The 18605-nt window shown below is 35.1% G+C and overlaps 1 protein-coding gene across 3 annotated transcripts in view; it reads right to left on the bottom strand.

Annotated features, from left to right (window-relative positions):
- Positions 1-490: 490 nt before the first annotated feature.
- The window catches only part of PRMT9 (protein arginine methyltransferase 9), a 31819-nt gene continuing 13704 nt past the window's right edge, over positions 491-18605 (bottom strand). For all 3 annotated transcript variants that reach the window (XM_063309833.1, XM_063309832.1, XM_063309830.1), the window contains exons 6-13: positions 18459-18561; positions 18180-18286; positions 16215-16407; positions 14669-14852; positions 7297-7990; positions 6245-6398; positions 5313-5435; positions 491-1327 (exon numbers count right to left, since the gene is read on the bottom strand). In XM_063309833.1, coding sequence (XP_063165903.1) covers positions 1112-1327; positions 5313-5435; positions 6245-6398; positions 7297-7990; positions 14669-14852; positions 16215-16407; positions 18180-18286; positions 18459-18561 — 1774 coding nt within the window. In that variant the 3' untranslated portion in view covers positions 491-1111. The remainder of the gene's footprint in view (positions 1328-5312; positions 5436-6244; positions 6399-7296; positions 7991-14668; positions 14853-16214; positions 16408-18179; positions 18287-18458; positions 18562-18605) is intronic.

Raw genomic sequence — 18605 nt, 5'->3', positions numbered from 1 at the left:
CTCAGGTGCAGTCTTTCAGATAACTCATCACCAAATGCTTAACCATACTGCTTGCTATTGTGCAAGTGCAAACACAACTGCTCCCCATGCCCTCTGTGCTTCTTACATAAGGAAAAGGAAGGTGCTGCTAGTTAAGTTCTCTACCCCAGCTGATTTGATAATATCTTTTATGCATAAACAGAACTTATAAAATATTGCCTGTTTAAATGTCTGATTTTAAAAAAGCTATTTAGGAGTTTAGATTAAGATGATAAAAGAGATAATAAATTAGATTGCACTTACTCCATTTCTTTCAGTCACTCTTGTGTGTCTTGAAAACTTCCTTTAAAAGTTTGTTCAGAAGTATTTTGGGACTCCAGTGGCTCTCTTTTGAGTACTTCTGCAGATGGTGCTAGCATGTAGTATCTTTTTTTAAACAGGAAATGGAATTTAATGGAGACTGACAAAAATATGCTAATAAAAGAAAATGGCTACTGGATGAGGTACAAAATGATTATATACTCTGCTCTTTATTTTGTATCCTGTATTACAAAATATAGCTGAAAAAGAACATGCCTTTTTTCCTCACTGAAACCAATTACTACAAACATATTTACTGGTTCTCTCAAAATGAAGATTTATAAGTAGACTAGAAACATTTTAACATTATACATCATGTTGTGAGACAAGGTATTTTCAGACTCAGTTGTAAAAATAAGGATTACCAATTTCAGGATCTTTAGGAGTAATAAATCTTAAAAGAATACAGTATTATCTTACATGGTTTCTCAGTTAATTCACTATTGTTTTAGTACTCTGCAAAAAAGTAAGAAAGAGCAGGCATATTGTAGAATCCCCATTTAATTTTTTTTACACTTTATTCAGTAATTTTCTGCAATGCAAAAATAAAAAAAACAGTGGTTTATGTGCAGTATATGTTGTCCATAGTTTTTTTATGACTGAAGAAACAAAATTCCTGCAATATATAAGATGTCCTATACAGAATTAACTTCTTGTTCTTCAAATTCACCAAGTAGTTTAAAATTAACACTTTACCAAGGCTATGATTGCCATATCATAGACATTAAATTTGGAATTTAGACATTAACAATCAACTGAAGCTATTTGTATCTTACTGTTTTACCGCAACACTGATGTTGCTTTTATAATACTGAATACTGAGAACAAGTTTTTCTCCTGCTTGAACCTGAATGGGCTTATCAAGCACAATGGCAGCTTGTTTCCAGTGAGATGACTTGCTTGATGTATCCAAAACAATATCCTCATCCAGATGTACATGATACCAAAATGGAATACCAGTCACTTGACCTGATTTACAAACCTCCACCTAGAAAATGAAGATGTGTGAAATTACTGTTCAGCAGTCAACTTTTCTTTGATAAAATTAAATGAGCACATTTCTCTAAGCCAAAGCTTTCCAACTTTTCAATAATAGGTTTGCTGATTTCTCACCTACAATATTTAAGTGGAGTTGAAGACTTCTTCTTTGTACAACAATCCAATGAATATTATGCTGGTTTCTGTCTTCTCCTGGAGGAATTGCTAAGCATGCTACTATATCTACAGTTCTTGCTCTAGTTAAAACTTGAATCATTATGATTCAAGTATATAACTGGGAGAGATGGGCAGTAACAGAAATTTGGAATAAATAAATAAATAAATAACTGGCATGTGCACAAGTGCATGTCATGTTGCCATTTTTGTGGTTTGTTACAGATGCTTCTGAGGAAGGGAATATGTATAGGTTTTACACAAAATCACCAATAAAAGGAATGCCTTTTATTCCAGAAACAAAAAACCCGGCTGAATCCTCTATCAGGAATCAAACAGTTAACTAAACTTACTCATATCCATTAGCAGGGACATAGTTCCTGGTAAATTGTTTAAGCCAACGTCTCTTGATTTTAATGAATCACATGGAAAAATACAAATCAGAAACAATTTTAAAAACAAGTAGTTGTTCATATAAACCTGTATCAAAATCTTTAGTGGAAGCTATTGCAAGAGTAAAGCTTGTCTGTATTTTGCACAGAACCCACTCCATCATGTGTTATTCTAATGAGTATTTCAGTAAAACTTTGCTGAGCAAGTGATAAGGGAGAACTAACTGGAATTTTCCTGGGGAATTTAACAGGAGGGAGAAGAGTGACCAGAGAAACTCTGTTCTGAAGCATTGTGTGCTGAGCTGAGGGCTGAAAGGTCATCTGAATAGCTGCTGATGGCTATGGTATGTCTTATGAACTCCTGATTGTATGACTTTTTCGTGTTGAGTAAAAAGACTATGAAGAATAAAACACAGTGTAGTACCAGTGTGCAAGCTGACAGGGAAAACTAGCAAGAGTTTTTCTGGCAGGTTTACCCTCAAACCCATTAATTTATAGTTAGCTAACATTAGATCTTGAGAAAGAAGCACAAAGGAGAAGTAACAAATTTTCTACTAGTAGTGCTCTAAGAAGAAAAATAAAGAGGCAGGAGTCTCCAACCTGGACCTGAAATACTTGTGGGTTGTATGTTTTCCTGCCTGAAAACAATCTGAGATGTATTTGCAACAAATCAAAGTTTGTAGCAATCCTTGATGAAAAAGTGGAAGGATTGGAACACTGAATATTATCTTTTTAAAGAAACAACAGAAACAAACAGTGAAAGCAATCTTCCACAAGGTAGAGAGACAGAGGAAAAGCCAAGTGGATAAGAGTAATACCTAGAAGCAAGAAACATTGAAGATACACTGCTGAATGCAGAAAGTTTTCATGAACTTGAGAATGAAACAGGCTCTGAGTGTTTAAGGGGAAAAATAGGAACTAAGAGCTAAGAAAGAAAAGATACTACTACTTAACTCATATATTGGTTTAGTCTTCTCTAACAAGAAAATTGTGAAGGCCAAAATGAAGGCGCAGGACTGAACCTTAAGACTTAAGGAAATATTTTTTTACTCTGAATAATGAGTTTGAATCTTCAGGACTACATGGATTGCATTCTAAGATACTGTAAGAGTATCCTAGTGAAGCCATTTGAGTGAAGCCATTTTTTTTTGTGTGTGTTCAAAAGAAGCCACCTTGTCTTGTGAATATATCAATACATGCTAAGTTATGTGAAGTTCTTATAAAGTTATGCAGCTACATAATGAAGTTAGCAAATTACAAGGTCATGGGCTGGAACCTGAAACTGGTTTGTGTACTGATAAAAAAGCATGATAATAAAAGAATGTTCAGGATTTGTTGAACTGTGTAAAAGTTTTAATTATTGTTCACTGCTAGCAATTGCCATCCAATAAAAAACTCTTCCTTACCAAGACATGATATCAAAGCATGGGCTTTTATTTCTTCCAAATACTGAAGGAACTAGCTAATGTCTGGATGAACCCTTATGTATTAGATTTAAAAATCTTGGAGAGTTGTGAATTGGCAGATGACTGAAGTGCAAATGTGGTCCCTAATCTTTAAAAAGGGGGAAACTGAAGATCCAACAAGCTATAGATTAGTCAGGTTGACATCAATACTTGGGAAGTTTCTACAGAAGATCATAAGGGCATCTTGGAAACGATGTGGTAATTACAAGAAGTTAGAGTGGATCTATCAAGAACAGATTATTGCCATCTCTCATACAACAAATGATCTCTTCTTCCCATATCTCATCTCTTATCTATAAATAAATCCTTAAAACCTTGTTGTTCAGTCCTAGTCAGCAAAAGTCCATTAAGGGTTATCAGAGATAACAACATACGTATCTATTTTAACCTTGATCAAATAAACCAACTTTATATTACTTCCTTTTACTTTTAATAATCTTGATCTTTAGTCCCTTCAAATAATCTCCTAGAACTTGATTTCTTTTCATTTTTTCTTTTGTTCCCTCTCACAAAATTCTCCAAGGCTTTAACAAGCCTCTTTTGTAAATCCAATATAGGAAGATTATCCAGGTCGCTCTTTCAGTTTCTTATTTGTATATCTCTTTTAATTATTAAGATATCAGCTGGTTTCATTTGTATATCCAGTGTAGCATCTTTCCCCATATAATTCTTATAGCCTGTTGTTTTTAAATAAGTTACTAAAATTGTTTATACTTGTGATGAAGGGGGAAGTCATTTATTTATATATTTTCTTTTTCTTTACTATATTATTTTTTCTTTCTTTTCAATTTTATTTTTTGCCCTATTTTTTTAGTCTTTTATTTTTTAGTTTGCATTAGTTTTTAGCTTTTTAATTGTAATGTTTACTAAAATTACAGGCAGACTATTGCCAGACAAATTTTATCTCATTTTTAAATGAGTTAAATTTCTTGTCAAACTGCTATAGATATAGTATAGCTTTTGACAATACTCATGACATGCTGAACAGCAAGGTTAACATGCAGACAACATGGCATGACCATTAACTGGCTATGTAGCTGCTAAATCATATTCAGGTATGGTCATCTATGATTGCTTATCTCACTGCAGTGGTATGAAGTAGAGTGCAGAAGATTAAGTCTTTTACTTGCCAAACTTTCATTAATGATATTGGATAAAGAGGTGGAAAAAACACTTACTGAATTGAGTGGGATGAATAATACCTAGAATACAGAATTCAAACAGAACTCACAACAATCTTGATAGGATGGAAAAATGGGCAGAATGTAACAATGAAATTCAGCACAAGCAAGGACAAAATTCTTAGGAAACAAAATTTAAACACACAGATACAGGATGAGGGATATCTGGCTTAATAGTTCTTCTTGCAAAAAAGATCTTGGCATAATAGATGACTGTAAACTGAGTCTGAGGCAGCAGATGCAATTTTAGGCAATAATGGTTTCACTTCCAAATCATAGGAAGTAATCATTTCACTCTATTTTACTTAGGTCAAGCCCCATCTCAAATACTGTGTCCATACTTTATGAAGGATTCAGAGAAACTGGAACATATTCAGATAAGGACAATAAGGTCACCAGAGCCAGTTTGGTCTAGTGGTTAAGGCTACTTGGGCTGTTTTAATTTGGATTCCTGCACTGAGCAAGGGGTTGGGCTCAGTCTAAAAGCCCCTTCCAACTCTATGTTTCTAAGACTGATTTTTTGTCTGTAAATATAGGCATTTCTCCATGAATCAGAACTGAGCAAGTAAACTGTACAAACTAATAAGCTGTATAAATTTTTGGATACATATTTTGTAGTGTTGATTTCTGTTTAGAAAAAAACTGGCTTAACAAAACTTCGTGTAAGTAATGTCAATTAAACCAAGCACAGAAAACATGCCAGATGCCTGCACACTTCTATTTGTCAAAAATGAGTGTGTAGTGAAGTTGAGCATCAATTAATTTCTATTTTGAGGATTTACCTCAACTTCGGTACTGCTGTTGTTGAAGTAAGGATTCATGAGATCCACTCTCAGAAGTTCCACCGAGTTGCTTAAAGGTATATATGGGAGTGTGGAGAGATCCAAAAAAATACGGATAGGCACCTGAAACAGTTTTAAGATTCTGCATATAATAAGACTGTACAGCACACTACATAAAAAAAACAACAAAGAAACAAAACTGTCCCACTATGCTGCATCCTGATATTTATGTATATTTCTAAGCCTTAAGAATTTGTGTGGATGCAACTACTGTGTTAGACCTATACTAGGTGAATATGTGCCTGTACCAATACACCATACCGATAGTAGCAAAATAGTTGCAAATCATACTGTTTTGTTGACAAAATCCAGGATTCCAAGTTACTACAGTCAAAATCATGTCATTAATACTTTTGAATCAAAGAATCTAGTTCTAATGGCAGGTGTGTATGGAACACCAGAAATATAAATTGCTAAAAAAATAAATAAATGGCATTAGTTACCAATAGGTAGTTCCTCTTTTGGGGGAGATGGACGGTAACAAAATTTGAATAATAATAAACAGGAAGAAGTAGGTGGTTAGTTTTATTCTGGAAAGAACTATTAAAACCAACCACTTTTCCATCAACGTACTATAAATCGTACTTCTGTTGAATGACCTTATCATTGCTATGCTTAAAGACTCTTTGCATAAAAAGAAATACAAAGACTTTTGATGTATATACATGCCCATTAGTTATCCTTTATTTTCTTTAATGAATTTTGTTTTTCAATAAGCAGCTTTTCAAACTCTGGGTAACAAATAGGATCACACAGAATTGATGTGCCCCTATTTGTCTTTAAAAACTTGTTTTTTTTCTGGCATCTCAATATTTGAAGTCTCAATATTTGAAGAACTGTCTGAATATAGAAAAATGCAATTTATTTCAAACCTTGAACTGGTTGATAAATGGTGCTATGTTGAAACCAAGTGTGGGATCTGTCCCTTGAACGGCAGACTCAAGTAATAATAAATTGGATTCTACAAGCATTCCATACATTTTCACATGTTGTGGGAATATCTTTCCCCCAGAGTGAAGCAAACACCTAAACATGAAAATGTATAGTTAGTCAAATAAATATTTCAACTTTCATTTGTTTAACAATAGCATCAACATATTAGTTTCTCTAATTTTTCTAATCTTTAATTATGCTACTGAAACAGAAAACTGGTAAAGGTAAGTAGACTTTAATGTGTAGAAATATCAGCTCAGTTGTGATGTTAAAAACAAAATTCTCAGAGGTTCTTTGTTCTTTATATATTCTCCATTTGACTTCAATTAGTAGACCTTAAGGTTTTAAAAAAACCCCAGTGATTCTGAAATCATGAAGTCTGTTCACCACTAATTTAGGCCAAAATGTTTAAAATACATAGCATGAGTTTAAGCAAGAAGCATGTCTGGGCATCAAAAACCCAACTTTTATTTTGACTGTGATGTGGACATACAATTCTATAACACTGAAAAACATATTAACAATGCAAAATCATAATTCTTAAAATGTGTAATTAGACAGAGTGAGCATGTTTCAAATCCCTATGGTTAAACAGTATCATCTGGTGGGACTTCGGAAGTGTTCCTTCTTTGTTGCAGCAACTGTTCTCTGGAAAAGCTTCCTCCTAGAGATTTGTATGGCTCCCACCCCATACTGAAAACCTGGTTGTTCTCCCAGGTGTTAGGACAGGTTGGGTGTTAAGTCCTTGCAGGGTTTTTATCTGTTATGGACTTCTTTCCCAGATGACTAAGATCTTTGTTCTTTTAGTACTATTTCTTGCTTTTAAATCTGTAAGCTGACCAGAGTGTGATGGACTTGGGTGGATTCTAAATTGCAAAATTTAATTAAATGTGGACCTATTGGTAAATAAGTGTATTTTAAATACATTTCAAATATTTGCCATGTAACTGAGTGGTGCAATAAAATCCAATAAACTTGTTTCTTACATTACCTAGATATTGCGGCCTTTTCCATCACATCCTGCTGAATTAAACCAGAAGTTTCTATGACATCCAGAATTATAATACTCCATAATTTGTCAGACTTAGGCCTTTGTAGTACCTTGTTTTCATCTTGTAGATGGCTAAGCCAAAACTCTAATGTTTCTCTGGGAAATTGGTTGACTTCTGAGATCAAACTGAGAGCTACTTGGTGTTGATCTTTTTCAACTGAGCTGTATGCTTTAACTGCCCCAAATTTACCTGCAATTACTGGCAAAATTGAAAAGCCTTCTGATACATCCAATACATACAGAGGATCAAGAGTTGCAGAATTTTTGCTCTGGTTCTTTTCAAGCTCATGATGGTGGCCATCCACATCCATTGAACATGACTGTTCATGATGGCTCAATGATGACAACACTTTTCCTATTGCAATTTTAAAGCATTCATGATACTGCAGATTATTCAGTAAAGCAATTTCAGTGGATTCCAGCATACATTCTTGCCACACATTTTCCAATGTGCTTGCTGTCTGAAGGCTGGCTAGAGCACTGCAGAGTTCAGCTTCACTGTTCTTCTCCCTCAAATTTCTTTCAACATCCATTTCATATCCTGAAGTCATAACAGAAATTCTTTGGATCCTCAGATAGCAGTCCTGGAGGCATATTTCCATTGCAATGCAATCTCCAGATTTTACAGAATGATCTGTAAACAATAAAAAGATGACAAATGAAATACATACTAATGTTGTTCAAATGTCTTTCTGTAAAATATTTAATATGTAGAGTTGTTTTGCACATGCTGGAGAATATAATTCATCTGTAAACTTTAATGCTATTCAACAACACGTGCCAAGCAGCTTTCAATAAACCGATCCACACACTGTACTATGCAATGTTTATTTTAGTCATTGCTTATGTATATATGCATAATATTGAGCCACAAACGGTGATTTATAAACAATAATGTACTAAACAATAATCTAGCAAACTATGTAATTTGCTGTGATGTTTAAGACAGAGTTGGAAACAAAAAGGCCCAGACATAATATTCATGTAAAAATTACTCCGAAATGGCATTTTAATAATGAAGCAATTTACAATAATAAAGCAAGGGAAGGTAAGAAATGAGGTAAAGGTCAAAGGTAAAGGTTCCTGTTTAGTTGTGTCCATCACTAGGGGGCGGTGCTCATCCCTGCTTCATGGCCAAAGAGCCAGCGTCGTCTGAAGACACTTCCGCAGTCATGTGGCCAGCACGACAGCCATGGAACGCTGTTATTTTCCTGCCGAAGTGGTATCTATTTGCACGCTTTCAAATTGCTAGGTTGGCAAAAGCTGGGGCGAGTTCAGGAGCTCACTCTGTCATGAGGCGCTCGGGTCTCGAACCACCGAACTTGCAACCTTCCGGTCGACAAGCCTGGCGTCTTAACCACTGAGCTACCACTACCCCCCCCCCCCAAGAAATGGGGTAAGAGAGGCAAATAAACAGGTAGTCTAGTTAGCTACACAACCCTACCCATCTTATACAATTGTGGAATTTGCATCTCAGTCTTTTTATCCAGGGTAAGTACCAAATTCCCACAATTCAGTTTCTACTTAATCCCTCAAACAGGCATTAAGGGGCATTATATCTATTAAATAATCCATGATAGAAAGCTACAGAGATTACTAGAGATTACAGCTGTACAAACCTCTTGATAAGGAACAATCCAGAAGGCTGTGGGAGGGCCTCAAAACAGCCACAGCAAGGCTTCAATGTCTGTAGTTGCTTCAAGGAATGGGTCCTTAAAGTGCCTCACTTGAATGATTTGCACACACAGATTGTTAGAAATTAACAACATATTCTTAAGCATGTTTTCTTGGGTTTACTCCTAAGCATGTTTACTCTGGGATCTGGATGGCTCCCCCCTACTGACATTTTGGGGGCCTTAAGGACCTGGCTGTTTGTCTAGGCCTTTGGCCAGGATGGGTGTAGGAGTAGGTGTGTGCTTTATTTCTTCCTGGCTTTTGCCATTCTTCTTTTTGGGGTTTATTCTTTATTGCTGTTTTTATTGTTTTATAGTTTTCATGCTTCATGCGAACCACCCAGAGTTGTTGGGAGTCAGGCAGTGTAAAAATGGAATAAAATAAATAAATAATCACAGCACTTTTTTTGCTAGACTAAAAGCCACAAATAACAGACTTCAGTTATGCATGAAAACAGATTATAATGATCCAACTACCAAGTTGAATTAGGCTTCACTTTTCTTAATTGTTCTATTTTTAATTTATCTCTCAGTCATTCCAAATTCTATATTACTATCTCTTATGTCCTAATGAAGCATGGCATTATGATTGCTTTTACTGAACTCATTCTAAATCTACAAATGTAACTGCTTTATTACATCAAAAATGACACTAATCTATTTCTGTAAAAGGAACAAAACCTACACTATTAATAATAGCTGTTCATAAAATCTTGCCCTGATTTAATTAACATGTGTAGTGTAATTAAGGGAAAACAACAATAAAATTTAACTTAATTCAAGTCATAGGAAGTGAACTGTACTTTATGAATTATAGTTCAGCTGTCTCATATGTAATCTGTCTCTTAAGTTTCTTTTTCAAGGACTTCCATCTTAAGTACATTGAGTTTGAATTATACCCATTTCTATGTCAGATTTTTTTTTATTTGCATAAAAACTATAGAACCTAAGAGTATTCTTCCAAAAGCAATGTTTGCTAAGTCAGTGCATGTCCAACAGCATACATGAAAAATGATATTTTTGTGTTGATGCACCAATTAATGTCATACTAGAATATTTTTTGAATCATAATTGGCAAAAAAGTTCTCCAGGTTGCCATATGTGCAGGCAGGATAGCCCCAACCAAGAACTGACTCTACTCTCTATCCCAATGTGTGGTTGAATAGATCTATAATATTGTTAGATATGTTCTGTGAGAATCAGTTCTCACAGGAATAGTAAAGAACAAATTTGTTGCTGAAAGAGATGGAAACAAGATAGCCCATTCAAAATAGAGGGCCAAGTAATCTGTTAGGTAGGGTAGGAAAAAAACCTAAGTGCAAGAAACCTTGGCTCTATAATTAGGGCTAGTTATGATCAATGCTGAAATTCTTCTAGTTATGGCTTCCTAATTTTATTTAATACATATTATTATTTCTTGGATTTTCTTGTCTGGTTCATTTTTGCCTGAGTAGGTGAAATATGACAATTTCAGTATTTCCACAATGGTTGGTGGAGTTGATCATTACTTTTTTCTTTTTCTTTATAGAAGAAAATTGTGTATTATAGGTTAAGTTCTGTTAAGTGTAGGTTCACTATATGGAGTGCATCTAGGAAGAGAAGTGAATATACCACTGCACACGCAAGGCCTCTCAGTTACTGGCCCGGTCAAGAATGCAAGGCTGAAGCTAGGTTTAGTCTTACCTATTCCCTAACTCTCAGGGAGAAGGTTTATTCTCTTTTACACAGAAGGCATAATCTTCTCTCTGAAGTTTCAATCCTCTGAAGTTAGATAACGCCTTCAAAACAAAATAAAAGAATAACAGGTACAGGTACAGAGTCCAGGTTATTTAAATTACCAGCAGGCAATTATAGCTGGCAAATTCTATCTGAAGGTGCAGCCTTGATAGATCAGGCAAGACTACACACTTAGTTGTTCCATAGCGGGAAGCATACTGTCCCCAGCAAGCTGGCAATGTCTCTTCAAAGGGAGGCTTTTGGAAGAAACTGCATAGATTCAATCCTGCCAAACTGTTTGTTAGCTCCAGACAATGCAAGATTGCTCAACATTTTCTAGCCTTTCCTTTTCCTCCAGCCTTTCTGTTTCTTTGGTCTTGGGGGGGAAAAGAACCAAAAGAAACATTTTATCTTTTCACTAGAGAATAGAGCCTTGTTGGACTCTCTCTTTCCTCTTCTACTGTTTCATAACCCTACTCAAAGCCATCAGATCTGTCACGACTTCTATGTACTTGTCAAAATACAGGGCTATTCCAAATAGGGCAGCGCTTCTGTCCACCACACTGAAATTTATTTATTTTTATTTCCTATAAAGGACAGGGGTCACATATTTAGAATTTGGCACAATATCCATATTCTGTGCAATATGATTTTTCATTTCCCATTGCTTAAAGCAGGGTTTCTCAACCAGAGTTCTGTGGAACCCTAGGGTTCCGCAAAAGGTCACTAGGGATTGTCTGGGAATTCACAATTTATTTAAAAAATCATTTCACATGGCTTCTGGTGGGAATGGGGCTTACAGTGGGAATGGTGGACTAAATGGTTGTGCCTGCTGGTTCAGCAGGTGGAGCTGACAACATGGTAACTTTTTTCGGGCTCAGGCAGGTTTTCCTGAATCCCAGAAACGCTCTCTGGACCAAGGAGAACACCTGGAATCATCCCATCTGTCCTCCAGATGGCTGCTTGCAGCCAGAAGATCGCAAACAGCATTTTGCATTCGACTGGAATGAGCCAGCTGGGAGGCGGGGACTTCATCACTTTCCAAGTTGCACTGTAGCCTTAAAGGGACACTAAGATGAGCCACCCCATTTCTAAATCACCTTTTTTTTTAAGTATATGTACCCCATAATGTTTAAGTATATGTACCCCATAATGCTTAATGTTATTTTTGGGATTACTTTAAAAAAAAATCTTTTAAGTTTTGGATTGCTGTTTCCTTCCAAAGGAAATTATAAAGATTGAGAGTAAACAATTGTCTTCCTGTTATTATTTTTGTATTAAATTTGAAGATATTAGCATTTTCCTACACTTTGAATAGGCTGATTTGAACCTTCAGCTTTCTATCTTCACTTTCCCTTGGGAACTGTGTCTGCTTATCTCACTTTCACTTTGTGTAAACACACTCTGGAACTTTTTCATATCTTCGACTTTCACTGGTAAAGCTCCTAGCGGGTGCCATAATCTACTATGTGAGACATGGAGGATTTCAAGCAGATTCTTTCTGACTTTCACCAGGATTTTAAACAGATTTCTTCTGACTTCTATCAAACTTTTATGTAAGATATCCAGGACATTGTGGAAAATATGAGATCTAAAATGTGCCACCAGGTTGGGGATGTGGTGGATGAAATTGAGGAATTTAAGATTGATAGGAAGGTATTTTAAGACTGAAATTGGGATTTTTATCGAGATGCTGGATGAAGATTGGATAATGGAGTTGGAGAAATCTAAGGGAGAGAGTGATCTGCAAGCCATAAGTAAAATCGATCTCCTGATGGAATGCTCTGAAAAGAACCTGGAAACTTTGAGGGGGGCAGCTGGGCTGTTTCATTCTTTCAAGAGGAAAGCTCTGTGCATATTGTGGGGATATGTAACTGCTTTGGTTTATTTTGGAGTGGGATAGGGGTTAAAGAATGTTCATCTGGTTTGCTTTAAGGATTTGATTGATGCTATTTCCCTTTAAAGATATGGAATTACTGTTTTGAATTGTCTTTGTTTTTTGGATTTAAGATTAGGATTATTAAAATTGTTGTACTATTAAGTATAATAGCAGACAACTTCTGTGCTTTTTAATTTGATTTTTATTATAGTAGACAGAAATGTATAGAATAGTGGTAGGAAGGGAATATTCAATATGTTTTATCTTTTGAGAGGAGAAAGACATTTACAAGGTTTATATGAACTTTTCTTTCTTTATCTTAATATAAGGGGAGGAGTAACTGACTTAGTGATTTTTATTATGTGTTAAAGTGGAATGACTTATAGAAATAATGTAGTGTTTTGGTTTAATATAGAGATTATGGAAATTTTTGTATATCCTTGCTGTTGAAAGTCAGAAGCCATTTAATTACAAATTTCTTTTTGTAATTAAAAAAAAAATTCTTTTGTGTTTCCACACCTTTTTAGGGGTTTTTTTCCTTTCTTTGTAGTTTTTTGTTTTTTTTTGTTTTTATTCTTTTCTTGAAACCTAATAAAATTTACTATAAAAAAATTAAAGTATTTCAAATTTGGCCAATGTAACATTAAAAAGGTAACTTTCATTCTTTATTTTTAGTTTAAGAACACTGTTAATGCATATATACAGGCCTATACCTGAAACAACTATAATAATTTTGTAACTTCTGGCCTATATTTGAGCCTGAATGTGCATGGGTTTCCTGAGGCCTGAAAAATATTTCAAGGGTTCCTCCAGGGTCAAAAAGTTGAGAAAGGCTGGCTTAAATAATATCCTGTTGTTTGGTTAGAAAAATGAAACAGATAGTATTTGGTTAAGCTCCAGTGTATTAATTTAGGATGATACTGTATGTGTGTGAATACCAAGAATGAAAAAGATAAGCACCAAGGAAGAAAAAAAAAAGGAAGAAATCATCTTCAAAATGCCCTACCTTAATTTTGTAAAATATGCACAGTTTATTTTGGATCTGCCAACATTTTTCAAGAGCTCAAATATGCAAAGACAAGTATGCAGCCAGTTTAGTCTAGTGGTTCAGGTAGTGGACTAGAAACCAGGAGACTGTGAGATCTAGTCCCACCTTAGGCATGAAAGCCAGCTGGGTGACCTTGGGCCAGTCACCCTCTCTCAGCCCAACTCACCTCACAGGGTGGTTGTTGTGGGGAAAACAGGAGGAGAAAGGAGTATTAGGTATGTTAGCCCCCTTGAGGTATTTATAAAAAATAATAAAGGCGGGATAGAAAATAAAATAAATAAATAAAATTTGAAATATAAATAAATAAATATATCAACTGTTTTAGGGAGGTGGAGCCCTTGAAAAACATGACACTTCTGAAAACATTCCAGGCCAATTAATTCAATTTTGAAGACTGTGAAATGCTATGATTATGGTAATTATCTCTATATTTCCTTTCAATTCTTACAACACATTCCCTCCCCAAATATGTGTCTATATATTAACTGTGTGCATGTGTGTGACACAAAGACACAGATATACACTACTGTCCCAAAGTTTATACCATATTTATTTATTTGATTTGATGTCGCTCAACTCCAAATGACGCTGGGCTGCTCACAATACACCAAAACAATATGAAAATAGTATAACGAAGTCCAACAAGCAACAGTACCACACTCAAACAAAGAAGACAAAGAACAGCAAAATGGTGAACCTGGCAAACCCCAAAACAACCCATCAACAACTGACATCCAACAAATGGTACACCAACCACCCAAGGCCTGGGAGAACAGCCTGGTCTTTATGGCTCTTCAGAAGCCAACAGAGTAGGAGCTATTCAGATCTCAGGGGGAATGGCCTTCTATTTTTGTTCTTATAAGTTCATGTAATCAAATGACATTTCTTTTATCTATAGATCTGTACTTTTATATGATTAATCTCCTTTTTTCTCAAATTTAAATAACCAAAAAAATAGAAAATATACTTTTGGTTTTAATAAAATAAAAGACATACCAAGGAGACCTTGTACAGGATAGACTGCTTGCTCCCAACAGGTGTCCACATTTGGACTTGTAGAAAGAATATGTTCATCATCAAGGTGTAGTGTAAACCAGACTACAATAGCATCTAGTATTCCTTCTTTAATAATGGGTATCTTAATCTTGGATAGCTTACTAGTTGACAAGCTTTTTAGTTCCTGGTCAAGTATAAAAGAAAAACAAGATTGTAAGTTACTATCAATTGTTAATCACTTTCCACCCCAAAACATAATTTCGGAAGTATTTGTTTTCTCTAAAACAGCTCAAATACAGAACTGATATTATTAACAAAAACATAGATAAATAGTAATAGATTACTGTATGTAATATCTGTAATGAAAAAAAGAACACGCGTAACTGTAATAGAACTTATGGATTGTATTTATAGATGTTGAAATACTTTCCATAAGATCTGCTGAAAGGAGGGAGGGAGGAAGTGGGAGACAGAGAAGGTGTGTTTATGTGTGCTTAGTTTCAAATACAGGTTTCCTTTTACACTGAAAAGAACCAATAGAAAGTCTAGGTGCAATGACTGAATTGCCTAGTTCTAGCTTGTTCACTTATTTATTTCTAAAACATCCTTTCATGATTTTATGCAAACTAAACTCAACATTCAACTTTGTAAAAAAAAATCAAATACCTAATATTAAAAATTTAGCCATTAGACAGAACATGCTATGAATCATTTCATTATAGCTTGTAGGCAAGTTCAGCTGAGTGTTCTGCTATACTCCAACTATTAATCTTAGATGTCAGGTAAAGTGTAGGTATTGCTACTGAGGCACACCATTATTATTCCCATTCAAACATATTGCTTAAAACAATTAACTGTAAACAAGAGTCGCATATCAAGATTTTGCCTTTATGGCTAAGAAATAAGGACTGTGCTTACTCTAGAGAAAACATTCATCCTCTTTTAAGACCTATTATTGGCTTACAGTCTATCTGCAATGATTATAGTTACTTTCCATATATTTTTTCCCAAAGAAATTAAAATAAATGAATTGGTGGAGTTGTTTGAGCTATCTTCCAAATTCTTCTCTCTTTCTAATGCATAATGACCTGTATAAATCTTCTATCACCTTATTTTTCAAGTGCTTCCACTTAAATTTTTATTCTACAATTGTACTTCAGTTGAAATTCTGCCTGAAATATAAGAACTGACTCCAATAAGTACTTCTTTTGTTTGAGCACTGTAACAGTTCCACTCACACACATTCATGTCAAGGAGGTAACACTAGCTGCCTGCACAGAAAAAACCTATTGTCATGGCTGACAAATAGATTCTACAAGATTAGGACAGCCAATTGGGTGAAGGACAGTAAGATTTCAGCTGTTAGGCATGTATCTAAAGCATGCATACAATGTTACCGATAAATACTTAATATGGAAAATATATGCTCTCATTAAACAATGTTAAAATATCGTATGGAATAAAGATATTATCCTGATGAAATTCTTTTTTCAAATCTATAGTAATAATTGGTAATTATTAGTCTTTTCTTGTGCCAATAAATTACCTGCAAATTATTAAAATTGACTGTCAAAACTTGAAAAGTTTCCGTAAGAACTTTATAAGCCCCAGGTACTCTGCTGAGCCTTTCAGTAGTGTAAGGTTCAAGGGTTTCAGTGGAGTTTACAGAAGTATAAGTTGGACTGCAAAACTTCAATGTTTCTGGCAAACAGACACCAGCAATTTCTTTTACATCCACTCTGAAAAAAGGAACTGATAAAAATTAGAGTTGACAAGACAAATTCAAGCAGATTTCCTTTTCATTATAAATACCTTATTTTCCAATTAGGTGTGGTGTTTTGCGTATTAAAAAGTCTCACTTGAAAGTTTTGAAATCTGAAAAGCAGGACTTTCAGAGAAGGTAATTTTTAGGGTAATGATGAAATGTTATCTCCTCTCCTGAAGCCCGCTGTACACTGAAGAAATCCTATTTAGGCTAGCTTTACTTAAATATAGCTGGTGGGGGGATTGGCTTCTGGAAAGTAGGGAAAAAAGGAAAGATATCTTTTCCCATTTTATTCTTACTGAAACGTCCCTGCATACCATAGGATGGAATTTCAATCTCATGTCCAAATCTAATAAACATTTGTAGAAGAGTATACTCAATTGGGGCTTAAGCAGACCATTTTTTCTTAGCCTTCCATTTTCCATCCATTGTTTTCAAATAATGTAACTTGTGACTCATACCCCTTAATATCTTGTAAATCACTGACATTCAGCAAGTTCTTAAAGTTTTTTTAAAAATTTGTTTTAATTTATATATCATAAACCTTAGAATTTGAGCACTCACATAATCAGACATCAAGCAAGAAAGAAAACCGTAATCAGCTTCTGAGATGCTTCTCTGTTATGTCACTATAGTAGAGCCTATGTTTTAAAGGAAAGGCCCTCTGGGTCTGGCTCCCTCATATATCTTTTCAGCAGCAGACTGTATTTTTATATTTATATGTTATAGTTCAGTCTTGTGAATGCTAAATATCCACAATACTTGGCTTTTATATAATACATATATTAATGCATGTGTATATTTATTTGTTAGATTTACATCCTACCTTACATTCAGAAGCAAAGGCAGTGTACAGAATGCTCCATCCTACTTTTCACCTGACTCCAACAATCCTGGGAGGTAGGTTGGGCTAGAGTGAGCGACCTTCTGTGACTGAGGCTGGACTACAACCTAGGTCTCATTGCTTTTAGTCTAACGTTATAACCACTACACCACATTTGCACATATACACACAAACATATTACCTGATTTGGGAGAGTGTATTATTTACAGTAATTTATTTAGTGTGTAACTTATACAAAGAAACTTTGCTAATGAATGGATGAAAAATATAAATAAACTATATAAGTAGGTAAAGGTAAAGGTTTCCCTTGACATTAAGTCCAGTCGTGTCCGACTCTAGGGGACTGTGCTCATCTCCATTTCAAAGCCAAAGAGCCGGCGTTTGTCCGTAGACACTTCCGTGGTCATGTGGCCAGCATGACTACACGGAACGCCGTTACCTGCCCGCTGAAGCGGTACCTATTAATCTACTCCCATTTGCATGTTTTCGAACTGCTAGGTTGGCAGGAGCTGGGACTAGCAACGGGAGCTCACTCCGTCACACGGATTCGAACCGCCGACCTTCCAATCGGCAAGCTCAGCAGCTCAGAGGTTTAACCCGCAGCGCCACCGCGTCCCTTATAAATTATATAAGTATCTGCCTGGGAAATACATAAATTGCCCTACAATGTGGAAATGAGGGAACTGTGTTTTATGAATGTCAGTACAGTATAAAGTTATTATCAGCATTTATATATGCATAGTGATATTTCACCATGCTTACTAGCATGCTTTTAAAGTTGTTCACTATGAAGTTAGTGAAAAAAGGACAGAGACAAAAATATTTTCTTTAAAAGTAAGACACTTTCTGTTCTTGTCTAAAGTTTAAACAATTTTTTCCACATACAACAGTAACAAATATACCTATGATGTCTGCGTATCTCTTGGCACTCCACTGCCATGCCCCACATAGTAGCTCCTGCTGGAATTACTTTACCATAGTTTTTAGAATCATCTCTGCCATCAATAGGCTGCAAAACAGACATAGATTAAAAACTGTACAATTAGATTCATTTACTGTTCATATATTAAGAAGCAATACTTATATTTTAGCTAATGGACTGCAAAAAAGTCTGATAGCAACTTTTCAGACTAATCAATTTTTGAAGAAGCATAAGCTTTCATGAACTCAGAAATACTTACCTCTGGTGGTAAAAGTAAGTGTTCCCAAGCATGGATCAAGCTTTCTACAATTCCCTCACCAAATAATCCAGAATCTACTGTTTCAGTGATAACAAGGGAAACTCTATTAAATATAAAAAAATAGTTATAACAAGAAACCTTAAAAAA

This window comes from Candoia aspera, chromosome 8 (assembly GCF_035149785.1).
Source record: "Candoia aspera isolate rCanAsp1 chromosome 8, rCanAsp1.hap2, whole genome shotgun sequence".
Lineage (NCBI taxonomy): Eukaryota > Metazoa > Chordata > Lepidosauria > Squamata > Boidae > Candoia > Candoia aspera.
The sequence above is the reverse complement of the archived record's forward strand: the minus strand, read 5'-3'. Positions and strand labels throughout refer to the sequence as shown.